The following is a 19,498-nucleotide window of genomic DNA, read 5'->3' on the forward strand; positions in this document are numbered from 1 at the left end:
GTGATAAAAACGGCTCCAAACGACCCTTCCCCTATCACATCTTGTTCGCGGAGATCATTCCACTTAAACTGTGGAAGACCTTCAAAGCGACCGATTCTTTCTTCTTTAAAGTGAATGCAATGGGCACTTTGAAATTGTCTTCGCATGACTGCGTGGCGTAGAAAGAGGTATCATTAAGCACGCAATGACGGATTATACGCGAATTTCGCCGTCACATCGTTCGGGCATCGAGCATCGAATTACTTTATTGTTGGTTTTCAGTGTCACGCCATTCAAAATAAATCTAAATCAAAATCAAAATCAAAACAGTTCAAATGATGAAGTCCAGAATCCTGAAGACAAAAAAGGTAAATATGCAAAGACTTTCGCCAAGATTCAGGTCACAGCAATGTTTCTTAAGCAAGATATGCGGAGAATTTTTTTACCCAAATTTATAGAGATTTTGATGGAGAGGCCATGCTGGCGCCCATCCGGATGGCGGCCGGAAACCAACAGAAACATCTGTCACTGAGTTTTGCTACAAAAGCGTGAATTTATCTTTTCAGGAACTCAAAAACATTTTAAAAATAATACTTTTTCTAATACATGGACTGTTCAGATAGCCAAATTCCCCGAAATAAGTCACTCTTTTAACCAACATGACAGCTTTCTTGCCAGTCATGTAAATGCCGCGTCACGCAAAAGCTTAGAAATTCAAGCGTAGTCTATTACAAAACCAAGAACCCACTTGGAGCAAAAATTTGTATGACTATTAGTTTTCAGCTGCCCTTACACATCATGAAAGTAAAATCTCAGGATGATTAATAGTTTTATAGTTTGAATTTTAGCGACGTCGTGTGAAAACCAGATTTAGGGGACTGTTGATTTATCGATTAAACAACCAAAAACGTGTTTACCCTGCCATATAATGATATATTTGTCGTTCAGTCGTAAGTCCTTCCATTAGCACATGATAAGGCTACGACAAATATCCATCGCTGCGAAACAAAAGGTCACAGTCCGGAGTTAAGATAAATCCAGGCGGTTCGATTCTTTGGTCGGTCTAGCGGATCTCAAAGAGTGAGAATCGAGATTTGAACCGCTGCACTATCCCGCTAAACCGATGTGCTTTAATAGCGTGCAATAAAATTACAATGAATAAATTCCACAACTGTCTCTGTACCTATTGAGTTGATACATGTGACAGAATAAATAGCTTCCGGTGGGAAACTGAGAGATTCTCGTTCACTTTTCAGTAAAGATTAACGCTATTAAATATTCCCCACTTTAAAGATTCCCCGTTTTAAAGATTCCCGCTTTTAAAGATTCCCCAATTTAAAGATTCCCGCTTTTAAAGATTCCCCAATTTAAAGATTCCCGCTTTTAAAGATTCCCCATTTTAAAGATTCCCGCTTTTAAAGATTCCCCATTTTAAAGATTCCCGCTTTTAAAGATTCCCCATTTTAAAGATTCCCGCTTTTAAAGATTCCCCGTTTTAAAGATTCCCGCTTTTAAAGATTACCCATTTTAAAGATTCCTCATTCCCCGTTCCCCGTTTCCCGTTTCCCGTTTCCCGTTTCCCGTTTCCCGTTTCCCGTTTCCCGTTTCCCGTTTCCCGTTCCCCGTTCCCCGTTCCCATTCTCCGATTCCTCGTTCCTCTTTTTAAAGATAGCCGAAACCACAGCAATAAATAAGTCAATTAATTTTCACCGGAAGTATGAACTTTGGCAGCTCAGATTTCTCGGGAAAATTGTAAATCTTTTTCATAACAACATGCAGGCGCGATATCCGTTGTTGATAAAGTTTTGCCGAAGAAAAACCGTCAAAGTTTATGTCTAGCAAGGACACACACTTAATTCCAAGTGATCGTGCTTTGGCAGTCTGGTCTTTGATGATGCTGGTAAACGGGCAAACGCCTTCGTGTTGTTTCGTTGCCCGCTCGTAATCACGTACGTTTGTAATATTTAACTCTTTCCGTGTGTAGTCGGCAGCACGACAAGTACGTCTTGATTCATTAACATACTTTCAACTGCTATTTCCTGCTCCCTCTTTAGCTAGTTTGAAATTTAACCAGAAGTAGACTGGACAGTAATACGCGCTCTCAACTCTTTCTCCGACTCCACTGATGCAGATGACTTATTTTTTATTGTGAGAACGTGCGGTTAATTACCGACTCCATGAGGATCCATTAAATCGCTCCTCCTCAAAGATAATAGATTGACAGTTTTCTCACCTTTCCCGCTTTTCGACCAATGGTATTTTACTTCGCTCAGGCGAAGCAGAAATGAAAAAATTACAGATCAAGGTAGGCTCACTTTTTTGGTGCTTCTTCACCAGCCTCCTTCCCGCCCGATCGCTTTGCTCTTTAGAAAGTGAGCCTGCTCACAGGCTAGTTCTGTGCTTCCATCGAGTTATAGACACACGATTTTTAACCAATCAGCGTGCGTATTTCCTTGGGGCTGTTTCCTAAGTAACAACATCATTTATCTCCTTATTCACGCGGAGGCTTCTAGCATGCCTCTGTGCCAAAATCCTGCGGTGGCAATAAATCGAACTACACCATAAGAGAAATACAGAGAATATAATTTTTCTTCTGGTCTTTGAGCATTATCGTCACTAAGTAACTTATTTAATTTCTTTAGAAATGAGACCGCATCTTATGAATTTATGAGTAAAACTGTTTGAAAATCTATTGACCATAATATGAACACTGCTAAGCTCACAGCTGATTACACACAGGTATAGTTCTCATTTATAGAGAAAATTCTATTTTATCACTTAATAACCGGAGCTTGAGTAAAAAATAAGAGCGAGCTCAAATACTCAGATCTGGTAGTTCTTTACTTGACGTTACGTCAGTTTTTCAGTACTAGTTCTTCAGCTTGGAGAAATCCTGCAGAACTGAGAACAGGTTAGAATCGAAATGATTCTCGTCATCTCTGTCATAATGGGTTTGTTGAACTATTTCACTCAACATGCTTTTACATTCTGGACAGTCTCTGATTTGTAAGCAGGAAACTGGTCGACGAAATTTTCCCCAGAAGCTTTCGACGTGCGTATTGCACAACCGCACTTTGTAGTTACTATTTCTGTGTATCAGGGGTATCAGAGTCACCACTAACCCGAAAAACTGGGGATACACCTCGTCAAGAATCGTCTCTAATCGTTCAATCCTTTGTGTCAGGTAATATTGTGCCTTTTCCTTGTCGAGATCTTGCAAATGAACAGTTTCTGAAAGGGACTCAAGTCTCATATTCTTGAGCAGGTCGATGCAGCCCTGATGTACCCTCTCCAGGTTGTACAATTTTGCCAGCGCCAGAATCTTCATGACGTTTCCTTTTGTTTTAGGTTGGTCCTCGAGAAACTTCACACAAGGGTCGAATATGAGTTGTTTTACCTGATACTCGTGACTTAATTGTAGAAGATCTTCCACATTTTCCACTAAAAACATTGAAAGGAAAGGACTAAATTAAACAAAGGCCCAATTTACTTTTCAGAGGTAAATAGCGCCAGGCAAGTTGCGATGTTACCGTGAAAGACTTTCCTGAACATCTTAACTTCGAAGCAAGCTAGACAGTCCAAAGATTTTGTATGACCGTAGGATAATTCCTCTCCAGCGGAAACATTTGCCATATACGTTAGCTTTAATTATGTTGCAAAAATACTTACTTGTAATTTCCGCTCTCTCTTGGATGTACTGGAAGCCGTAAATTATCTTCAGAAAGTCCAGAACACCACTAGCATTTTTCTCAGGCAGAGGAATCTCGTTGGTTGTGGCTTGTTTGAATTGTGATTTGAACATAGCCTTGAACACTGGAGAGTTCATACTGAGTATCAGACGATGAACATGAAACTTCTCATTCTCCACCACAAGAATTATATCACTATCTTCCCAGGGTTCAGAAAAGCAATGCTTCACCTTCTTTTCTGATTGGTCTCCTCCTACAGACGGAAAGGGGTTGTTAAAATAAGCCAAATCGGAGTTTTAAGATTTTGTATACGTTTTTATCCCTAATTTATTCTATTCTTTTGTTATTTAAATATTTAAATAACAAAACAAAAGAAAAATAAATTAGGGATAAAATCGTATAAATATAGCAGATTTGCACGATGTCGTCATTTGACTACAACTAACAGAATTCCTTTCGTTTTTTCTTTATTATTTAAATTTTGAATTCCCAGTGGGGTTTTAATAACAATTGCCCTGATTAGCATAAGAAACAGAAAAAGTGAAGGATTCTGGTAGTTGTGGTCAAATGACACCATCATACAAATCGCCTATTGCACTACCGGATTCTTGAAACTCAGTCTTTAGAGCGGATGTTAGGTGCCTTTTTACATGAAATGCTACGATCGGAAAATCATCCAATTTATAAATATGTAAATATAAACATAGCTGAAAAAGGAAGGTTTTCGTGCCCAAGAATCTAAATTTGCATTCTCTACTTGCATGAACGCATATTAAATGGTGCATATTTCGAACAGACCGTGGAGCCAAACAACACACAATTCTGTTTTTATCTGCGGAACAAACCTTAGATTCAATATTTATGCATTCGATTGTCTAATTTGGTGAGGAAACCTTGTTAATAACCGATCTTAAGGTCAGTGTTCCTCCAGCTTCTTTCCCGTTCTTTCAGTATGCATAAGCAGCAGTATGTGAATCGTAAACTTACCAGTTTCGTTTTGGCTTCCCTTTTGTAAAAGGCTTGTGTCCTCGATGGTGCTGTTAGATGCCATCTCGATCTGTATATAAACTATTGAAAAATGTACCGTCACAAAGCGAAAAGGTATTTTAGTATGTATTCTGTGTTTCCTTCACTGTAGCACGGACGAAAAAATCCCTTCGATCCTGTGACACTGGGAGCAGGATCTGCACCTTTCATTAGGAGACTGGAGACCTAGAAAACCTAGATCACGCCCATTCTCTCGCACCCAGAGCCTTTTTCGCTTCTCTTAGCCGCCGCGACCTTGGCACAAGAAACGAAGGGCTCTGGAGACAAGAGAATTCTAGGACTTTCGGTCTTCATGTATGCAGTCGCAATGTTCCTATATACTGTATAGTATTGTTAATGGCGGCCGTCAAGGCAGGACCTTAAAAGAGAAGGTCACTCCGGAAAGCTTACTCGTTTATTTCTTCGCCTATAGCAAGTAAAAGTTCCGCTTTTCCACTCACCGAAGTTTCAGCCTCTGAAGTGCCCGCTATCCTGAAGAAATGGGGAGTTTTAGCAATGACGAAGGCGACGGCCGCGACTACGTACGCCTTGTAAAAAATGAATTTATTTATTTATTTATTTATTAAACTTTATTTATACGCGGGTAAAACATCAGAACTTAAAGTAAAAACTAAAATTGCATTAATTGCATTAAGATACTAATCTCCTACTAATTAAATCTAATAACAACAAAAATAAAAACAATAACGAAGTGCCTACTTTCCATGAATGCCGTGTGATTAATTAACTTATTTATTATGAAAAAGAAAACCCCTGCAGCCGGATTTAAAACTAGCAAGAGTTTGTGCTTGCCGCAGATTGGTAGGTAAGCTGTTCCACAGTACCGCACCACTATAGCTGAAACTGTTCTCTAGAAAATTGTTGCGGGGGAGTGGAACAGCTAGTTTGCCCTCGCAATTTCTAAGAGAATAGGTAGATAGTGCACTCCGATCAGTAAACATCGACTTCAGGTAATCAGGGGCGAGACCATTAAGAGATTTATAGACCATAGTGGCTGTTTTTAATTCTCGTTGAAGATTAAGTTTTTGCCAGCCAAGTCTAACAAAGAGATCATTCGCATTGGTATCATATGAAGAAGAGGTCAAAATACGTGCAGCGCGATTCTGTAGTTTTCGTAGTTTAATGGAAAGAGATTTATTGCAATTACCTCACACGACGCTACAGTAATCGAAATGAGGTTGAACTAATTAACAAATAGATTCCATGTTGCCGTGCGTCTGTTCAGTAATAGTTCACAGATGACGTCAAAATGTGGTAAGAACAAAAAAGTGGCACACGAGGCGATAGCCGAGTGTGTCACTGATGTTCTTACCACATTTTGACGTCTTCTGTGATCTATTACTGAACAGACGCACGGCAACATGGAATCTATTTGTTTTATATAATAACGAAACAAACAACTACAGATAAAGCTCTTTTTTATTTCAAAATCTTTCAACATAACTCGAAAGCCGGCCTTTGCCCGCTTTGGCGAGCACGAAAAAAGCCATTTGACGTAATCTATTGCCTATACAAATTCAAGCAATCTCATTGGTTGCTATGCGTAGCAAAGAATTTTGTTTGGGCAGGAAAATCACGCCACTTTAAAACTTGACTCGAACGTCGCTTCTCGTGGAATGAAAACTTACAGCGAAAGCAGATTTGAACTGCGAAATCTACAAATCTTAAAGAAAATGCTGGATAAGTCAAGTCAGGTTTTGTCATCAGAGCAGCCCTGTGAGCCGAAAAGCTTGGATGTTGCTTCGAAAATTGCAGGAGTTGCGGTCAACCTGGAGGCCATTCGATTCGAGTTTTGAATGAAAGGAACGTTAGTGATGGTGGAAATTTGTGTCCTCTGTGGTTGGTGATTCTCAACTCAGTGTGAAATAGTGTCGGAGACACCTTTTAGCTGCGATACAGTTGGCCGTGAGCTGTAGTGAACTGTACTTTGCTCGCTGCTGTGCCCTGAAACGGACCGGAACATTCGCATCGGAAAGCAAGGTTATGTGTTTATTTTCACTGATTTTAAGAGGTGATTTTGAGAAAAGTTCAATGTTTTAAATAAATTAATGTCATAAACATTTTGTTCATTGGGTTTGTTAACTGAAATTCGAGATAAAGCAATGGTTCTCGGCTTACCATGACCAATTTTGTGTTTGGTTTAGTCTCGCTCGAGTGCCGACTGAGATTGCTCGAGTATTTTTTCCGAGTCATTTTCTAAAACAGAAACGGCTTTATCTTTCTTCTTCCTGCTAGACTATGCTTCTGGTACCTGTTCAATGCCTGGACAAGACTTTCTTGTACCTTATCTTTTGCCCAGCCATGTAAAATGTTATCTAAATTCTCAAAACTTTCCGCCATTTTAAAACACAGAGGGAAAAACTTTGAAATGATGACGTCAATCGTGCGTCTGTCCTTTTAATAGATCATAGGCGAGAACCAATCAAAATGCCAGAATAACTTGGGTTATTATATAAAGCATTATAGATGCATAGGAGCGTTTCAAAAGGAACAAAAGACCTGCTTCTCTTCAAGATGCCAATGCAGGAGACAATTTATTTTTTACCTTCGAATGTCGCAGCTGTGTAGATCTGTTCGGTACACCTATCGGTCTGAAATCTTGCTCAGGCTAACATGCACCGACAGCGTTCAATTCCAACAGAAAATACGAAAACTTAGCCATTGCGGTTCTCGTTCTTCAAAATACGCGGAATTTTGTCATTTCACGTTGTTGTTTTGCAGAGGACGGCAAAGAAATATACAAAGGTTCAAAACGGTGAGTGGCTAAACTTAGTGCAAGGTTTTTATAAGCGTTGAAAAAATTATACGTTTTTTTGAGTGACCTTCTCCTTTAAATGGTATCCGTCAGTCTAATTTTTTTTAACGACAGGGTGTGGAATTCATTGATTTTTCAGTTATTGCCCTTTGTTTTTGACTCCTGGCGTGGATCAACTGAATCGTTTATTTTGGTTGTTTCGCTTTTAAATGCCTTGATGTCAGATCAGACCGTGAAGCTAAACGATTTGAAGGTCAGCTGCAGCTGTTCTTGAATGGTCCTCCATAAAGACGGCTGGTCAAGCTGTTTCACATTTCCACGCCAGCAATCCGCACGAACAATTTGACTTCCGCTCAAGATTTCTTTGTTTTCAAATAGCCAATCAAAAAAACGTGAAGACTAAAATCTTCACGCACATCGTTCAGTGACTGCCCAGCTCAACTGAAAGCTGTCTCACCTTTTGGACTACCAGTACGCCCCGTTCTTGATCTTCCCTTGATACCATCCCTGGGATACCACCTGATTGTTTACAGTCTAATCTCTTTTCGGGTCAAGGTTCCTGAAATTTCAAACAGTTTGCCCTTATTCTACCGTCATCCTTAAGAATTCAGAGAACAGTCGCAACAGCCTTATTTTCAAGTTTTCTTTATTTTATTTTTTAACCTGTTTACTCAAGAGAAGGTTTACTAAACAATATTTTGCGAAAAACCAAAAATTCTACCTACATGTATATTTCCTTTACCTTTATCTTTCGGTCCCCTTTTACAAAGCAACAAATACATTACAAAATGCCTACTCATATAAAAAACGTAGACAATTTTAAAGAAACGTGCACAACTGTTCCTTTTGCGCCGCCAAAATTGGGCCACTTTAATAATGAAACAGGCTTTATTTGCACTTAACTTATGCGCTAGTTAATTTCACGTCATTCTTGGTTCCATAAGCTTTACAATCGTCTCTTGGTTTTCAGTGAAAGCCCCGGCCAAACGATCGCAACATTTGAACGCAAAATATCGCAACATTGTTGGGTGAAGCATGTGACGCGCGTTTGGCCACCCTGTTGCGACGTGTTTCTCTATGTTGGGTACTGAAAATCGAGCTATTGCGCATCCACAAATGTTGCATGAGAAATTTGACCATTTTCAAATTTGAGCCAACAACACCCAACACGATCGTTTGGCCAGGACTTAAGTTATCGATAAATTTTGCAGATTTCGGATCAGCTATAATCTTAAAAACGCACTATTTGTCAGCTGACAGTTAAAATCCAACCAATTCTCAGCTATCAGTCACACCTCATTCATAGATATCCCCCGATAATGGTTCGAACACTTTCCTAAAATTAGTCTTGTGCAACGCACCCGTAAACTGGCGATACCGTAAGAATTGAAAACCTTTTAATAGGCTTATCCTTTAGACAACCTACTTTCGATTGAAAGCGGAGCTTTTACATCTACAATCCTTCTACAGTACACTAATATATAGATTTAGGCCAGCCTAAAAGCGTAGCTCCTGGGCCGGATTGTTCAGAGCCCGATTAGGCTAACCCAGGAAAAGGTAGAATTTTGATTTCATGTAACTTTGCAGTGAGGTTTTCTGTATATTGTTTGGCCTTCTGTTAATAATCACCATATACACAAAACAAAGCAGCAAAAAAACATTTGTATAGAACAAAAAGTTATAATTCGGTTAACTTTTAATCCTGGGTTAGCGTCAACCGGCTTCCAAACAATCCCGCCCTGTTTTCAAATTAAGCTGGTATGAGCCCGCGATCCAATCGAAAACCAGCACTTGGTCAGCAGTCAACTTCAAAAAACACGTGACCTCGATGATCTGTAAACTTGAGCCCGCGATATGGTCACGTGATACTGGTCAGCGGATACCTTGTTTTGACAGGTGTCAATTGATCATAACATGGATGTCCAATATTAAAGAAGTACACGGCAAACTAAGTCTCTGTCAACCTATTGGAGTATGGCCGCCATGTTGCGCGACTCCGTCGTCGTCGTCGCCGTCGTGCGCACGCGCCCACGAGCAATACCGCTAGCCATGATAACCATGAGAAAATCAACTCATGGGTTTCCTTTTAATACCTATATGAGTATGGGGCTCCGCTTGGCGGCCCTTCGGGCCCCCGGAGCTCCGCTATAACGACAGCAGCATTCGGTTATCGCCCTCAAAGAATATAACGCTAGCTTGTTTTACTTTGTAGCTGTCGTAATGTTGTTGTATTATTTCCATCAATGGCAAAGTGATGTGCTTACTAAAATTGTGTGTTACGACCTCGTACAGACCTTACTCAACAAATTAATTTGGCGCCTGGGCCATCAACACTTAGTAGCGCCCCCTACTTCAAACTAGTATAAGATAAAAGTGTTTTAAATTGTCCAAGATATCAAGAAGCTTTCCAGAAGTGATTCCACTTACTAGCTGAAACTTGTGTGGCAATTAATGTTTTATCAACTTAGAGAAATCCTGTATCAAAGATGACAAAGCTTCGTCAAAATGTAAATTGCCACCGTAATTATAGGTAATCTCACGCTTGTGTGATGAACTAGCACGATCCCAGTATTCCTTAGTTGACTTAGTTGTTCCAATTATTGTAAGCAACATTTGCTTGCAAACTGGACATTCCTTGAGACGTTTAACAATATCGGCAGAGTGTGATTTACCGTTGGTGAAATGTAAAGGACACCAAGTGACACTTTTGTTCAAGGTGTCTGCTCTAGAACAGAGCCAGAAACAACATTCTACAACCCCAATAAATTGAGGATACAACTGGTCGAGAAACGTTTCTAACCGTTCAAGTCTTTGCGACATGATATTTTGCAAGGTCTCCTTGTCAAGAGCTTCCTGCTGGGTAGCTTCTAAAATGGACTGACGTTTCATTTCCCTTATCGTGGTGTAGGAGTCCTCAAGAACATTGCCAAGCTTGTACAAGCTTGCAAGTCTCATAATCTTCATTACATTTCTTTCTGTTTTTGGCTGATGTTCGAGGAACTTGACGCACTGCTCAAAAATGCCTTTTACCTGGTACTCGTCGCTTAACTTGAGAAGATGCTTCACGTTTTCCACTAAGTTAATAAAAAAGAGAAAAGAAGGTTGTAATAAATACTTGAGCAATTCACTGAATCACTCAAGACGTGAAACATTACTGATGAGCTGTATCTTAATTAGAACGAAGGGTAGAGTTAATTCCCCATAAGGCCGTACAGTATTTCTAAGTTACTATGCTATTTTAAGAGATGGTGTCCAGTTCTCCGGCAGGCTATGTGACCCCACGCTTTGCGCGGATTGTTTCCTGGAAGATGAAAATGCGCGCATAAAGGCGGCTCCGGGGCTATCAAAGTGAGCAAAATTCACCTTACAGGATTGGCTTTTTCAAGTTTCGAAACTAGGTGTGATCTAGAAATTGATTTGAGGGGATTACCTTGGTAATTAGGTCATGGAGTAAACCTTGTCCAATCAAAACCGTAAAGCTAAATTGACCACTAGTTGCATTGAGGCAACAACAACGTACAGCAACAAGATATTATCAAGGTAAGTGAGTGAATCCCCCATATGGGTCCTCTAACCGAGGTAATCCCTAAGGTATATTTTTAGACATGCGTGGACAGCCCTAGCGACATTCTCGCAATAGGGCCACGTTCGATATATGAATATTCCAGCATAGATCCGAGGCTTTAAGTTTATTTCTTTCGCCCCTTAAATTCTTAAAACAGACTTGGAAACAAAGAAAACGCCACCAAATATAGAAGTTTGTCCTGAAGGCCTCGGAGTCATACTAGAATATTGATATATCAAATCTGGCCTGAGAAGAAATGGCGGGAAATATGGTTTTCAAAATACATTTCATAGCACAGATGTTTGCTGCACTCCTAGCTGTCTATTTATTCGGCTGGGCTTTCGTTTGCTTTGTGCTAGTTTGGCTGTTCATTCTCCAACCGTTCATTCTTTTCTAAAGAGTTTAAAAATAAGCAAAACACAACGGCAACGGCAAAGAGTACAATGGCTGTGTACGGATGCGTATAATTCTTTGTTCATTTTATTGCCATTTTTGCAAAACAACAGCACAGAAAAACCACATTCTGCGTATTCTAGAAAACGTGAAATACGACGGCATATGTACATATTCTGCTTACTAGTTATTTCCTCTCGTTCTTGCACGTAAAGTTGTTTCAGAAAGTCCAGTACTTCATTGGCTTTTTTCTCAGGCAGTGGAACCTCGTTGGCTGTTGCCTCTTTGAATTCAGATTTGAACATGGCCTTGAACACTGGCGAGTTCACAATTAGGATTACACGATGGACATGAAACTTCTCATCTTCCACAATAAGAATCATGTCACTATCTTCCCACGGCTCAGAAAAGCGATGATTGAGTTTCTGGTCTTCACAAACGTCTTCTTCTTTGGACTCTGATTGAATAAAATAGAAACCAATTTATGGACTTTTAATGGTGGCTTGACACAGTTAGCTCAAACTTCAATTTGGAGTGGTATATTATATGTTTTCCTAGTTTTCTGAGTGTATATTTTCTCCAAGAGGTCAGGGGACAAGAAAAGTGGTATCACGGAGAGTGGAAGACGGGAAGAAGTGCTTAAAATCAGGAAGAATAAGACCTCCGGGGTGCTTCTCAACATGCGGGGAGTCTTCGTCCCCAGGGTCAAAACATTTACCCATTTTTGTACTATTTTCACAGAAAAACCAACCCTTTTGCACCCTTCCATACAAAATGGCACTCTTTTTATATCCCAACGGTAGACAGGGGAGAGGTAAAAAATTGTTTTTGCCAAAAATACTGGGATGAATTGGACGTTTGGTACGTCTCTTAGCAAGATATTTTAAAAGGCGCTTTATGCGCTAGGCCTAATTATACTTTTTTTATAACCTGCAGTGGAAGCAGACACTTGTGGTTGCCATTTTTGGCCACCCAGAGGACCGTTTATTCTACAAAACGAAACTACAGCATAAAAAATATTTCTAAATATATCAGCCATTCTCAGCAAAGGTGAATGGGTACCCATCATATCTACGAGAGGTGGGTGAGGTGGGTGGTTGGGTAAGTGTACTCGCTGCTTTGCTCCGAGAACTAAAGGAAGAGAGGACAGCAATCTGGAATTGTTGAGCATGTTTACCGCTGTCCTAAACTGGCAACTGACACTAAAAAGTCACATAAAATTATTTACCTCCCGGGAAATAAATACCATATTTTAAACACCTAAATAACAGTTTTCCCACCCTTTTTTCTACCCTGTGAAACTTCCCTATCCTTCAATATACCTCCAGCCTGTTAAAGGTACACCTTTCGGACGGAACCTCCCTTTACACTCTATATATTATAGGGAGTCCGCCTTCCCTGGGATAAAACCGACAACGAATGATTGCTTGATTCGGTTCACTGAACTGGATAGCGAGGAATTAAGAAGTCACGAAAGTAACACGAGAAAACATTTCCCCGGCTAAAACACCATTTTTGTACAATTTCGAGCAAGGAAGTCAATGTCAGGAGGAGACGGTGTATTTTTAGAACACGCTACGCTGTTACTGCTGATCCCTTAAAAACATCGTATATAAAAAGACTAAAATTAAGCGGCACAGAAATCAACTTGCAATTTGCATTTAATATAGACAACCCCGTCGATGCGCGCTTTCGTGGCCGTGTTTTAATGTCAGTCGAATTGGCAAACAGAGTCATCAAGGAATAAGGGAGAAAATGATGTGCAGAAGTTTAAATAAGTTAGGTCGGAACAAATATCTCAACTGAAGGCGAAGCTTTGCCCTTACCAACAGTTAGTATTTCATATAACTTTTTACTATGATAATTTTCTCACGAAAGTACATGTATTAACCCCTACAATTTCCCTCAGTTGATTAGCACTCCTGGCATTACAAGCTAAACAGACGTAACTATGTCTTTTAATTAAACAATACAACGAAAAGTAGAACGCACATTTACGCTCCCTCTTTTACCGCCAAAGTTAGCAAGCAACTTCCTAAATGTCGGTCTTTTGGTAACCCTGAACCGAACACGAGGAGATGCTCAAGTCTGACGAATTTCAGTACTGTTAACTTACCAAGTACTTCACTGCCTACTTCAACATTAATCTCCTCGCTTGGTCTAAGAGAGCTGTGTGCCATCGCTTGTTGCCAGCCGGTTTGCTGCGAAAATATACAACGCTGCAAAGTACATTAAATGCGCCCCTGGTGTGCACGACGGAGCATTAATGGTAATCTTCGATCGCGTCACTCATTTAACTCGTCTCCAGTTCTCGTAGGAGGAAATATTCCTTTTACTAGCCTGACCTCCTACTCTGACGCTCTTTGCAGGATTCTGTACAATCAGAATACCTGGCAACTTTATACAAGAGCCAAACCAGTTGAGAAGGGAAAGTGCATGTTTGATCCCTGTCAGATTTTAAAGCGGCGGTACACCTGAAAATTCTGTAAAAGATCGAATTTTTGTTTTCGTCAGAATTTGAATCTTAAGGTATTAAAGTTTTATTTTGAGTAACATTTCTTTTACTGTAAGTTCAAAGCTCGTTTTCTCAAGACGAGTTATTTTCGCCTTTGAGAAAAGATATTTTGAGAAGGATTTGTTCCATTGAGCTGAAATTTTCAGGATTTGTTGTTCTAAGTAGGTTTTGTGTTTTAAGCATAGAACTTTACCACCCAGTGTATTTTGTAGAAGTTATGCATTGAAACGTATGCTGGTCTACGCCGGATTTTCTGTATCAGATCTGACTGGTCGCCATTTCACGTGCTTTTAACTATTCAAAAATTTCTATGCTTAAAACAGTAACTATTTGCCTTCTTTTAAAAAACGTAAAAATTATTCATTTTAATCAATTCTTGTGGGAGTTACCTTTTTTTAAATAAGCCCTAGCATTCCTCAGCAGGTGTCAGGTTTAATCAGCCGGTGTCAGGTTACAACACAGTTCTAGGGTACAAAATACATTTTTTAAAATAATCTTTGGGCTTTAACCTTTCTAGAAATGTATACCTTGCCATGGTTTGGAATTAAATCTTAGCCATGAAAAAAGTTAGCAAAAATGGTGTGTTTTCAGGTGTACCCCCGCCTTAAGTGTAGGTCAATTGGAGGGTCCACAAGGGCTAGGGATGGAAAGACCTGGGGAAAAACAGTGACCCATGTTGTTGTCGGAAGTCCCCTCCCCACCCCTTGACTCTATATTATCCTTAATAGAAGCCACCATGAAAGAGGGGACACGCTGAAAGCCGTACCTCTGTTAAACAAAATACATAGTGAGCTTTAAATATCTATGAGGTGATAGCTGATGACTGATGAGGCCGAAGACCTCGTTGTTGTTGAGGTCTTAATAAACTTAAGTCAAAGTTAATTTCTTTCAAATAGCATTTTTATCTGAAATTGTGCTTAACCTCAAATTTTAAAGAAAACGCACATGGACTGTGTACTTGCACTCCTTAGGTCATTTAACAATTTTGAGCTCTTTCTAAAAGGGGAATCACGGCATGAACTGGTTAAAAAAAAGAATATTTAAAAAGCCGTTTTGATAAAGATTAGACGGTGAGTCATAGGCAAAATCGTATAAAACGCCATTGTCTGATAATGAGACAACGTCCCACCTGGGTTCAACCTTAACACCAGCTGCAACTGGGAAAGAAATATTAGGATTTTAGACCTAAGAATTTTTTAATATTTAAGCTCTGGCTGAAAGAAGCCACGACTTTCATCGACAAAGGTCGTTAGTGGCGATAAAAACATATCACAAACATAGCTAGCATTGCTTTTGCCTTGCAACTGTCTGATCCTAAGATGGCATGCAACACTTCCACCAGCCGCCAAAAAAAAAGCAGGTGAAGAAAATTATTCACCCAACCAGGGAACGAAACCTCGTGAGAAAACTTAATAAAGTGATAAAGAGCAGGAAATTTGAATGCGTACGATCATGCATGGTAATGAGGCTGCCAAGATGGTAGGGACTTTGACAAACTGTCTACCATCTTGACAGGCTCGTTCTCACGGTCACACTTGGTCCATAAACAAGCCAAAAAATACCTTTGGTAATATCTAGCTATCTTGACTCCCTGCTTGGCCAATTAAGCCATATTTCAGACAGGCGAATAAATTTGTCAAGATGTACTAGTTATTATCAGTAACCGATTTACTTTGCCATGGACATTTTGCGTTGATAGTAAATGCAACAAATACAAAATGAGTAGACTGATTTTAAATTTTATTTGTTATTCGATGACACGTTTCTTGTTGGTACTACCTTATATCAGCTAATTCGTAATGCCCATTAGCTCCTATTTGATTATTGCAAAATGTTTTTTCCACTCTACATGGACAAAAATCATACATCTGAGGTTTCTTCATTTGGGACTTCATTTGTTTTAGAGAGTGGAGATTTTGATACACTGTGACGTCCAAACTGTTTTGGTGGTGAGGTATTTTTTTTTTTAAAGAAATACCACCTTATTATAGAATCTGATCAAAATGCTTAGGTCAAACCTGGGGGCAGGGCGCCCTTGGATTTGAATGATACATTGCAAGGGTTACCATGGTAACATAAGTGAAATTTCCCATTTTCCTTATTACCTTCATTACTGATGCTGAATGCAGCTCTCTTTTAATTCCATCCCGTGCTCAGTATTCTCACCATTCGGCCATCTATTTCAGCCATCTATAGGCCCTCGGGCTTTTCTTGCTACTGTCTTCATAATAATCATGTTTTCATTGTTTTTTTTCTGTTTCACAGCATCCACTCTAGAACAGAGTGGCCATGTAAAATTACAAATGGCGACTCAAAATGGTAACCTATCAGTTAAAGAAATTCGACCGTCTAAAACGTGCATACAGCTATCACTTGTTGCTTCACTTATAGCATAACTATACTTAGGTCTACTTAAACTACAAATTACGTAAAATTCAGAGAAATGTTCGAGGGACTTTCAAATCTATTAATAATTCTGTGATAATGATAGAGTTTAGTCGTGCAGTACAGCTTCCTCTAATTAAGAAAGAAACAAGCACTTGCGATGTGTTTTAGTGATTTTTTGAATGTAAAAAATGCAAAGGTTAATTAGAACACGGATAAACCCATGTAACAATAGATAATATAAAGTTCAGTGCTCGTCATGATGAGAATATGAAAAACCAATTAGAATGCGCGACTGAATACTCACGGAATACTCAATCAGTAGCTTCTCTGTTACCCATCAAATGTCACTATTTTCCCTGTCAACTTGACAAAATTCTCCAGTACAGAGAACAGATCGGCATTAAAATGGTTGTTGCCCCCATGGCAGGGTAGAATTTCTTGTCTCGGATTAAAACTCATATACGTGGTTGCTCCAACCATTGCACTTAACATGCTCATACAGCCTGAACATTTTGCCATCATTTCCATGGAAATACATCTTTTAAATTTCCCCCCTCTGACATGCTTATCGCACCAAAGCTGGTTATTTTTAGATTCGAAGATCAGGAATACCAAACTCGCCACTACCCCAAAAAACTGAGGAAATACCTCGTCGAGAAACCTCTCTAATCGTTCAATCCTTCGTGTCAGGTAATATTGCGTCTGTTCCTTGTCGAGATCTTGCAAATGAACAGTTTCTGAAAGGGACTCAAGTCTCATATTCTTGAGCAGGTCGATGCAGCCCTGATGTACTTTCTCCAGATTGTACAAGTTTGCCAGCGCCACAATCTTCATTACGTTTCCTTTCGTTTTAGGCTGGTCCTCGAGGAACTTCACGCAAGGGTCGAATATGTGTTGTTTTACCTGATACTCGTCACTTAACTGTAGAAGATCTTCCACATTTTCCACTAAAAAATTGAAAAGAAAGTCCGTTTATTATTTATATCTGAAATGTCTTGCAATGATGCAACACCGTGAAGTCCGTTAAATGCATGCATGAGCGCGCGTTAAATTTCAGATGATAGGTAGATAACGAGGCGCGAAGCAGACAGCGGACAGAAAAGGCAATAATAAAGGTAGCAAATGCAAGTTGAAGAAATATTTATTTGGGAATAACACGAAAGAAAGCGTTACGCTCGATTGCGCCAATTTCGCCACTCGAGGGCTATTACTAACAGTCTTCTAGTAGCGTAGCCAATTAAAATGCAGGAGTTGCATTAGTCCACTAGTTGGGTGATACTAATTTGCTATAATCATCTCATATCCAGTAAGTGCGAGAGGAACAATTGTATGTGTTTTTATTTAAAAAGCCACCCAAATATGGAAAACTAAAATAAATAAAAAAATAAAAAACGCCCCCACCCCCACCCAATCCCCCCAAAAAAGTTACGCGTGCGCTTACCATACTTATAGAACATGGTATAACTGATCATATACTATGACGACTAAGCCAATGAAATTTCTTAAATTACATTATTCAATGATCCAGTTTTGGTCAGTTTTTTTTTTATAAACAGCTGTTAGTGCAGTTACCTGTGATGTAACATTCAAACGAGGCGCAAGGGTCTCAAGGGCTAAAAGTTTAATTTTTTTTTTTAGTTTTTAACCTCCCGTAAGCGACCACTTGACAGATAATAGAGCGTAAATTGGATAATGGGGTGTTGTAACATTAACGTACTCCTGGGTAGTACAAGGAACGGAAATTTCTTAAAGGGAAGTAACGGATTTTTCTCGAAATTGACTTTTCACGTGAATTAAAAATTTAAAACATGGGGTAAGTCTCTGCAGTTACCACATGCTTATGAGGCAAAATTTTGACGCAATATGGTCCAAGGTCTCGTAAGCGACGACCTCCCATAAGCAACCACCTAGACTTTTGGGTGGTCGCCTAAGGGAAGTTCGACTGTAAATGCTCTCTGTATACCCCCACCCCTCATTATCATTTAATAAGGTATGGGTGGTTCTCATTATAGTAATGATATTTTTAAAACGTTTGCCGTCAGCTTTCTCAAGTAGGTCATGTCTACTAATCTTGTAGTCTATAAAAAGAAAGATACCTATTATATTTATTTTCAAGCACTTTTTAAGTATTGCCAAATTTTCAGGGGCTTCTCAAAGACTGTGCAAACCGCTGGAAAGAGGACGGGCTTACGGAAACCGGTGTTGAGATATGCAGAAATAGATAATTTAAATTTTATGGAAATTAAAAGACTACTTATTACCAAGGAGTATTTTAAAGACTTTCTTTTTGACAGTTAACTGCGTCCACATCCCGATATAAACATAGTGATTACGTGTATTTTTAGAGACTTGAATTAATATTTTATAGATTGATACTTTGATCTTAGCTCCATATTTAGTATTTTACATGCATATATTTCAATTAATGTGTTTTAGTTCGGTAGTATACACGACCCGACAATCTTTGTAGCTTTAACTCTTATCGTGTCAAAGTAAAGGTTTCATGTTATGTTATAATAGTATATACCACACCAGTGAATGGTGCTTTTCGCGTGCTCTGATTGGTTAACTCGGAGGTGATTAGCAAGTACTATTCACCTCCGAGCAGCCGGCGCGAGAGATTTTGAAATTTCCGACCGCTTGTCACACATAAAATAACGTTTTGGTCCACTAATTATTCATCTTGTGTGGTATAAACTAAAACAATTATTCACATCAGTGTCGGTGAAAGTGATGGATATTTACCTCCACTTCGGTGAATAATTGTTAATTAGTCACAACGACATGTTACGTGCATGTGGGGGAAACACCGGAACACTTCTAATCACCACGGGAGGAAAAACGACGGACACTTGTGGCTTCTCTAATATAGGAAGATATACCGTAAAGTTCCGATAGTAACGACCCCCCGAAATTAACGTCAATTTTTTGTGGCCGCTAGTAAATCCCGAAAGTAGCGACCTCCCGAAAATAGCGACCCCCCGAAAATAGCGACACCCCCGAAAGTAGCGACCCCCCGAAAGTAGCGACACCCCCGAAAGTAGCGACCTTTCGAAAGTAGCGACACCCCCGAAAGTAGCGACCCCCCGAAAGAAGCGACACCCCCGAAAGTAGCGACCTCCCGAAAATAGCGACCCCCCCAAAAAAAGTAGCGAGACCAAGTTTTT

At 39.6% G+C, this 19,498-nt stretch overlaps 3 protein-coding genes and 1 pseudogene across 4 annotated transcripts in view; all 4 read right to left on the reverse strand.

Moving 5' to 3' along the window:
* Positions 1-7,975, reverse strand: part of LOC145480540 (uncharacterized) — a 72,738-nt pseudogene extending 64,763 nt beyond the window's left edge.
* On the reverse strand, positions 2,849-4,726 carry LOC145480539 (BTB and MATH domain-containing protein 36-like). Its single transcript, XM_081458777.1, has 3 exons — positions 4,656-4,726; positions 3,649-3,921; positions 2,849-3,420 (listed from the first exon to the last, which is right to left on the reverse strand). The coding sequence occupies exons 1-3, from the start codon at positions 4,717-4,719 to the stop codon at positions 2,849-2,851; spliced, it is 909 nt and encodes a 302-aa protein (XP_081314903.1). The 5' UTR covers positions 4,720-4,726.
* Positions 7,976-9,694: 1,719 nt separating the features above from the next.
* On the reverse strand, positions 9,695-16,137 carry LOC145480986 (kelch-like protein 24). 2 transcript variants are annotated; one of them, XM_081459341.1, is made up of 3 exons: positions 16,049-16,137; positions 11,613-11,885; positions 9,695-10,544 (listed from the first exon to the last, which is right to left on the reverse strand). In XM_081459341.1, the coding sequence occupies exons 2-3, from the start codon at positions 11,809-11,811 to the stop codon at positions 9,919-9,921; spliced, it is 825 nt and encodes a 274-aa protein (XP_081315467.1). In that variant the 5' UTR covers positions 11,812-11,885; positions 16,049-16,137; the 3' UTR covers positions 9,695-9,918. The 2 variants fall into 2 exon arrangements, with proteins under 2 accessions (XP_081315467.1, XP_081315466.1); XM_081459340.1 differs by lacking the exon at positions 16,049-16,137 and adding an exon at positions 13,545-14,974.
* Positions 15,585-19,498, reverse strand: part of LOC145480541 (BTB and MATH domain-containing protein 38-like) — a 46,874-nt gene continuing 42,960 nt past the window's right edge. The window contains exons 3-4 of the mRNA XM_081458779.1: positions 16,980-17,278; positions 15,585-16,216 (exon numbers count right to left, since the gene is read on the reverse strand). Of these exons, the coding sequence (XP_081314905.1) occupies positions 16,184-16,216; positions 16,980-17,278 (332 nt within the window). The 3' untranslated portion in view covers positions 15,585-16,183. The remainder of the gene's footprint in view (positions 16,217-16,979; positions 17,279-19,498) is intronic.

The sequence above is a fragment of the Orbicella franksi genome, chromosome 3, assembly GCF_964199315.1.
Source record: "Orbicella franksi chromosome 3, jaOrbFran1.1, whole genome shotgun sequence".
Lineage (NCBI taxonomy): Eukaryota > Metazoa > Cnidaria > Anthozoa > Scleractinia > Merulinidae > Orbicella > Orbicella franksi.

Bases quoted from the DNA above. Each gene is read 5' to 3' on its own strand.
- LOC145480539 (XM_081458777.1), bottom strand. From the start codon at position 4,719: ATGGCATCTAACAGCACCATCGAGGACACAAGCCTTTTACAAAAGGGA. The intron at 3,922-4,655 runs GTAAGTTTACGA...TTCCGTCTGTAG, and splicing joins GGGAAGCCAAAACGAAACTG to GAGGAGACCAATCAGAAAAG. The intron at 3,421-3,648 runs GTAAGTATTTTT...CAATGTTTTTAG, and splicing joins AGAGAGAGCGGAAATTACAA to TGGAAAATGTGGAAGATCTT.
- LOC145480986 (XM_081459340.1), bottom strand. From the start codon at position 13,608: ATGGCACACAGCTCTCTTAGACCAAGCGAGGAGATTAATGTTGAAGTA. The intron at 11,886-13,544 runs GTAAGTTAACAG...TTATTCAATCAG, and splicing joins AGTAGGCAGTGAAGTACTTG to AGTCCAAAGAAGAAGACGTT. The intron at 10,545-11,612 runs GTAAGCAGAATA...TTATTAACTTAG, and splicing joins AGAACGAGAGGAAATAACTA to TGGAAAACGTGAAGCATCTT.